This window comes from Epinephelus moara, chromosome 4, assembly GCF_006386435.1.
Source record: "Epinephelus moara isolate mb chromosome 4, YSFRI_EMoa_1.0, whole genome shotgun sequence".
NCBI classification, from domain to species: Eukaryota; Metazoa; Chordata; class Actinopteri; order Perciformes; family Serranidae; genus Epinephelus; species Epinephelus moara.
Window position 1 is genome coordinate 28,677,583 of NC_065509.1, and position 6,000 is coordinate 28,683,582.

General features: G+C 40.7%; 1 protein-coding gene across 2 annotated transcripts in view; it reads right to left on the bottom strand.

The window, feature by feature from the left end:
• The window catches only part of zdhhc9 (zinc finger DHHC-type palmitoyltransferase 9), a 48,147-nt gene that overhangs the window by 25,304 nt on the left and 16,843 nt on the right, over nucleotides 1–6,000 (bottom strand). For both annotated transcript variants that reach the window (XM_050042128.1, XM_050042127.1), the window contains exon 3: nucleotides 1,682–1,842. In XM_050042128.1, coding sequence (XP_049898085.1) covers nucleotides 1,682–1,842 — 161 coding nt within the window. The remainder of the gene's footprint in view (nucleotides 1–1,681; nucleotides 1,843–6,000) is intronic.

A 6,000-nucleotide genomic window follows, 5' to 3' on the forward strand; every position in this document is an offset into this window, starting at 1 on the left:
ACTGTAGACAAAGGATAAAATGACTGGTATTTCAAAGGGTTGGTTCACCAAAGTCACACAAAATAACTAACCAATCAAGGCAGCGGTAGACCAGCAGCTCCAGGAGTCTGGTGGCTTAGAAGAGAGTGAGATAATGGCGCCAGTTCCTATCAGAAAGGGCTGTCTGACAGTCAGGTAAAGCGGTGAAAATATTCTTAAGAAAGCATTCACTTAAACTGATATGTTTTTTTGGGGTGCTAAAGTAGTCTCGCCACCAGACAATCAGAGATCTCCGGCTTCTGATTGTCTGGGGACACTCCTTTCTAAAGTGTGTTTAACACACCGGAGAAAACGGCCGGCAACAAAGCAACGCCTCTTGCATTTTTGAAAAGGACACGCCCTCCCAGAAATGTGTGCCCCCCCTTTTCATGTCCGCAAGGAAACAAACACACAGAGAGCTTGAAAATGGATGCCGAGAGATTTAACTCCATTTTATCAAATGTGTGCTCAGTCCACAAGATTGTGCAAATGAAGGACTTACAGCGACTTGAGCCATTTTGTACCGCTACACGTGTTTCTAGTCGGACTATGTTTACGAGCACAAGAGTTCAGTGAGCCACCGAAGGACCGCCCTACAGATTTACTATTGGTTCTGCAACGTAGGGAGTTTTTTTAAACTCTGAAATTGTATCCGCCCATCTAAACACAAAATCAGGGAGAAAGTCATCAGTCTTTAGTTAAGCAAAGCGTATAAAGACTGACTTGTGAGTTTAGTGCTAAAGTAGGTTTGGCTGCTATACCTGTCCACAGAGGTACATTGTTTTGATTTAGTGGCACTACTCCTGCCTGCTTCTCAAAACTGGGGGCGTGTCAACTGCCATCCACTGTAGGTAATACACTGACTATAGAAAATAACCTCTTTCACCCCACTTCAGAGGAGCCTAACAATTCCTTTAAAGGGATACTTCGCTGATTTTCAACCAGCTTTGTATCGTAAAAAAACTACAATAAATTTCTCTCTATGTTACCAGCGCCCAGACAGTTGCTCGAACTACAGATTGCACTTCCGCATTTCCGTATGCCTGCCACCACTGACACATCATATAGAACTGAATCAAAAGAGAGACCCGCCCCTCACTCTTTCTATCATGCTCTGATCAAACTGTAAAACTAAGCAGTGCTGATCAAACAAAAAACAAGATTTAGTTACTGTATTGCCTATTTCCTGCCTAAAATGTCTTCACAAACATATTTTAGTGCACTGTTTGGCTGTTGTATGAGAATTTGTGAAGAGTGGGTGCTACTCTGTTTCCTGTTTTGTAATAATGGTAGTAACATATTTTCACTTAGTGTTTAACTGTACACTAAGTTATATTTTCACTTAGTGTTTAACTGTAATTCGAGATTTTTTGTCACCAGCCGGCTGCCATATTGTTTCCTGTGGAAAATTTTAGTTTTAGTAGTTTTAGGTTTCCTACCTCTTGAGCAAAAGCGAATGCCACAGTCATTTTTCTCTCTTTTCTCAGGTCATGTGGCACCAATTTCAAAAGTATTTGTGTTTTTCTACTGCATAGACATTTCAGTTTTGTGAAAAGACCGTCTTTTCAGCGTAATACTTCTGAATGACATTAAGTTCTTAAAAGTATGCAGAAAAATAAAAACAAAAAATATTTCTAAAATTGTCTGTAAGGCTGAAACTCACCGATTTCCATCTCGATGAACGTGGCTTCTTCTGGAAGAGCCCGTGGCAGCACTCCAGGGTCACTGAAGCTGGTCCTCAGCAACATGGCGATGACAAAGAGGAAGAGCAGGGCGGCAAAAACTGGGATGGCAGGAGATAGATGGACAGCCAGGTATGGACATCTGTGGGGAAACAAAGAAAATAAAGATTCACTTTAAAAGCAGGTAAAGTTTCTCAGAAAGGTTACGAGAGGAAAACTTCTTATTTTCATTTAATTTTAATTGATTTACTGTTCAATTAGACATTTTATGGATTTTTTTCTCTGGTTGCTGCTTCTCCAAACTGAGTATTTTTTTTAAATAGTAATTTTTTGTTTTATATCATTGTAGAAAAAAAGAAGTTTTGGACTGTTTGTTGAACATTTGTCACCTTGATTTGGGGAAATGTGACAGATATTTTTCAAACATTTCTGACATTTTATAGACAAAATGAATAATCTCCAGACTTGTTAGTTGCAGCCCTGACTTTGACACCAATATTTACCAATTATTATATTTTTGGACCACAGCTACACATGACGACTGCAGACAACAACCAAACAGAAGTGTGAGAGCCCTCTCAAAAACAGCATGTGCAGAGAGGGCATGACACGACAACGTACATATTCTGAACTGGTGTTCTGAGCAGGAGGTCATGAACCGCGAGAGCTGCCCTTTCTCTAGACCGTGCTGAAGTCACGGCCATGAATAAACAGCACGATGCCACGCTCCCCCTCACCTTCTGGAGGAAGAGTGGAGAAACATTAGCATAACTCTGTTTGCCAGGCCATTGAGATTAGAGCCAGCAGGGCTGCATGGTGAAGGCCTGCTGCTCAGAGCGATAACAGATGTGAGCTGCAGTCCACGGTGCTGCGACAGAACAGAGCAGCAGCAGCAGCAGAGGCTTCTGCATGAAGTTATTAATAGTTAAACTGTGCGGCCTCATCTCCCTCCCAAGTGGCCGGGATCATATATTCATAATGCAACACTAATGTTGCTCTACAGGAAAGCAAGGTATTGTGCCATATCCTGAACAAGACCAGCATTTGTACTGCATGTCATACATAAGGCCTGCACACACAGATGTCACACACTCTGCTTCATTAAATGGAGGATGGAATTTTGGACCACTGAAACCCAACAACCTATATAAAACACTGTCGTCTGAAGAGACACACATCAGTTATTTTATCAGGCGACATTACATTTATATATTGTTCTATTTTAGTTGAAGTCAATTGCACTATTCAGTATAAAGTACAGCTGAAAAAATTCATCGATTAATCCATTAGTGGATGGACAACAAATAAATCTGCAGCCACTTTAAGAATCGATTGATTGTTCGAGTCATTTTCAAAGAACAAACCCCATAACTTCTTTGGTTCCAGCTAGGGCTGTTGTGATAACTGCAATATTGCAACACCGTGCTGTTTTTTTTGTTTGTTTTTTATATACTTTATCAATCCCCGAGGGGAAATTCAATGTTTTTTCACTCTTGTTGTCAATTACACACAGGCCCAATATGTTGACAGCAAGGGGAACAAAGAGTGACTATGTTCATGTTTTTTTCTAATTGCTGCTACAAATACCAGCAGCGTGACAAGCCACTGAGGGCTGAATTCACAAAAGGATTGCGTGGCTTTTGCAGCCGCTAAACCGGTAAAAATGGAGCAAAGCACGCGCAGAGGGTGAAATGCTCCACTAACTGCGCTGCCAAGCAGATTGTGTCTCTGTGCTCCGGTGTTATTTGCACGTATTTAAATGAGGTAATATGCATATATTTGGCGCAAAAATTGCCCCTTTCTATGCAAATGAGCCTCATTGATAAACAATGTCTAATTCACTAACACCAGCGCTAATAGCCACACGCAGTTTGAGTGAAGTAAATAACGTCTTTAGAAAGCTGGTGCAAACTGGGCGCTCCTCTGTGGAAGCCTCTCGCCCAGACTTTCCAGTGATCGTGGCAGCAGTGATCGTCTGTTAAATCAGTCTGTAAATAATATTTTGACATTATTATTATAATCATTATTACTTTAATGGCATCCGAAGATATTGATGCGTTGAACAGGTGACAGTCTGCGGTCGTTCTCAAAACGCACTTCTGTCACGCACTTCAAAAGCAACTTTCAATAATTTATTTTACGAAATGGGGGAAACAAACGTGAACAAAAACGCTTCCATAATTCATATTACATTCAAAAGATAACGAAAAAACAGCTACAACTGAGAGGGAATAGTGATAAAGTGGTCAAACTTGGTCAAATCCACAGCCTCAACCCATCCGACACTGTTAGACTGACTCACCAGCCGACATCACTACATGAGGGTATACAGTATTCAGTACTTTGCCAAACAAAGTCTGCCACTGTTCTGCCACAGTGTTGTTGGCGCAAAGCCAGCATTTATACTTTGCCATGTGTGGCTTATTGCAATCAGGGGCAAATNCCAGCAGACATCACTACATGAGGGTATACAGTATTCAGTACTTTGCCAAACACTTACCATGCTATGCCATGTGGCTAATTGCAATCAGGGGCAAACTGCACTCAGCTGCCAAACTTTGTTGGTGTGTTTGCGCTGGTATATCATTAGCGTAATATCCTTTGTGAATAGGACGTTAAGACGGAGCAAACTGCGGGTGCAAGTGAAGTGCAATTCAAGGTGCTATCAGCGGCCGCAGTTCATTCTTTGTGAATTAGGCCCTGAGAGTCTATTCTACGCTATGCGCTGCACCTATGCCGTTTTTTTCTGGTCGCCAAGAATTGAAAAACAACGCTGCAGCCACTCGTCACTGTCACTTTTTACCCAGCCGTCCAATCACATTGGAAGAGGGGCAGGACAAAAACCACAAAGACCAACCGTCACAACTGAGAAGAAATTAATACTGAACCCACACACACCAGCAGGTCCGTGCTTTCTCCCTATGTGCTTCAGCCATCCCTTCATCCAGAACAGATAATCTGCTCAGCATCCCCCTCCTAATCAGATCCGTCCCCTCCATTGGCTCTTATTAGTCCAGGCTCAAAACCTACTTTTATTCATTAGCGTTTGAGTCCCCCTGATGTGGCTTTCTGTGATGCGTGCTTGTGTGTGTGTCTCTGAATGTATGAGCTGTGTACCTGACAGTTATGTTGTCTCTTGTGTATGTTTTTAGCATCTTATTCCTTTTGTATAGCACTTTGGTCAACGTGAGTTGTTTTTAAATGTCCTTTATAAACAAATTTGAGTTTGAGTTTGAGTACCTTGTGCCAACACTTTCACTTCCGCAAATATTCTGTTTCATAGCAACCAGACACAACCAAAACATCTCTGCTGAAAAAACGCTGCACCCTTTATTGGGCCTCGTTGTCTGTCTGTCTTCTGCATTTAACAATGAACAAATATTTAGTTTGTTTTAAAACTGTGTCATTTAAAAAGCACCAATACAATAACCAAACAATAAACCTTATTTGCAAAGCACTAAAATCAGGATAAATTACATAATTTGCAAAAACAATAGCAAATGGTAATACTGCATATCGCACTGTTGAGCCACCCTTAATCACCACATGGGAAAATTCTTCACCATGACAGCTCCAGTTATTGCTGCTTTCCTTTGTCTTAAATGATAATAAACTGAATATCCTTTGGTTTTGGACAAAACAAGATTTATAGAGACATTACTCACTTATTCCTGATTTTAAAGATTTAATGATTATTTATGACTCGAGAAAATAAGCAGAAGATTAACTGATTTTAAAAACATAATAATCATGAAGGGCAGATGAGAAATTTGGATTAAAAACCTGTTTTTCCACACAAAATGACAGGTTGCATTTGTGCTGAATATAATATCCCACATGGACAGCAGCCATTTATCTGTATCACGTATCAGCCAAAACACTGCAGATACAGTTACATAAATGAGTTTGGCCTACAAAGTATTTTGGGTGCTTGAAAGCAGCACTGATGCGTGAGGATGTTTTTAGTACAGTGTGATTGTTTCTGGTTTTGTTAGGATTTGTTTGATCACTATTTTCTAATTAAAAACAAGTGTGTTGGAGTGCAGAGCCAACACAACAAAAAAGGTTTATCTGTTCAAACAGTGGAGGACTGCACTGTATATCTGACATCCCATAATAAGAGCTGAGACAGCTGATTGATAAAGTGGGTTCCACCATCCAAATGGGGTTTGCTACTGCCTCCTGTTTTCAGTCATTGTAAATTGAACGTCTTTGAGTTCTGGACATTGACAATCAATATCGTCCTTCTTCTCTGGGTGGCATTTCTTTCATTCTCACCACACACACAGACACACACACA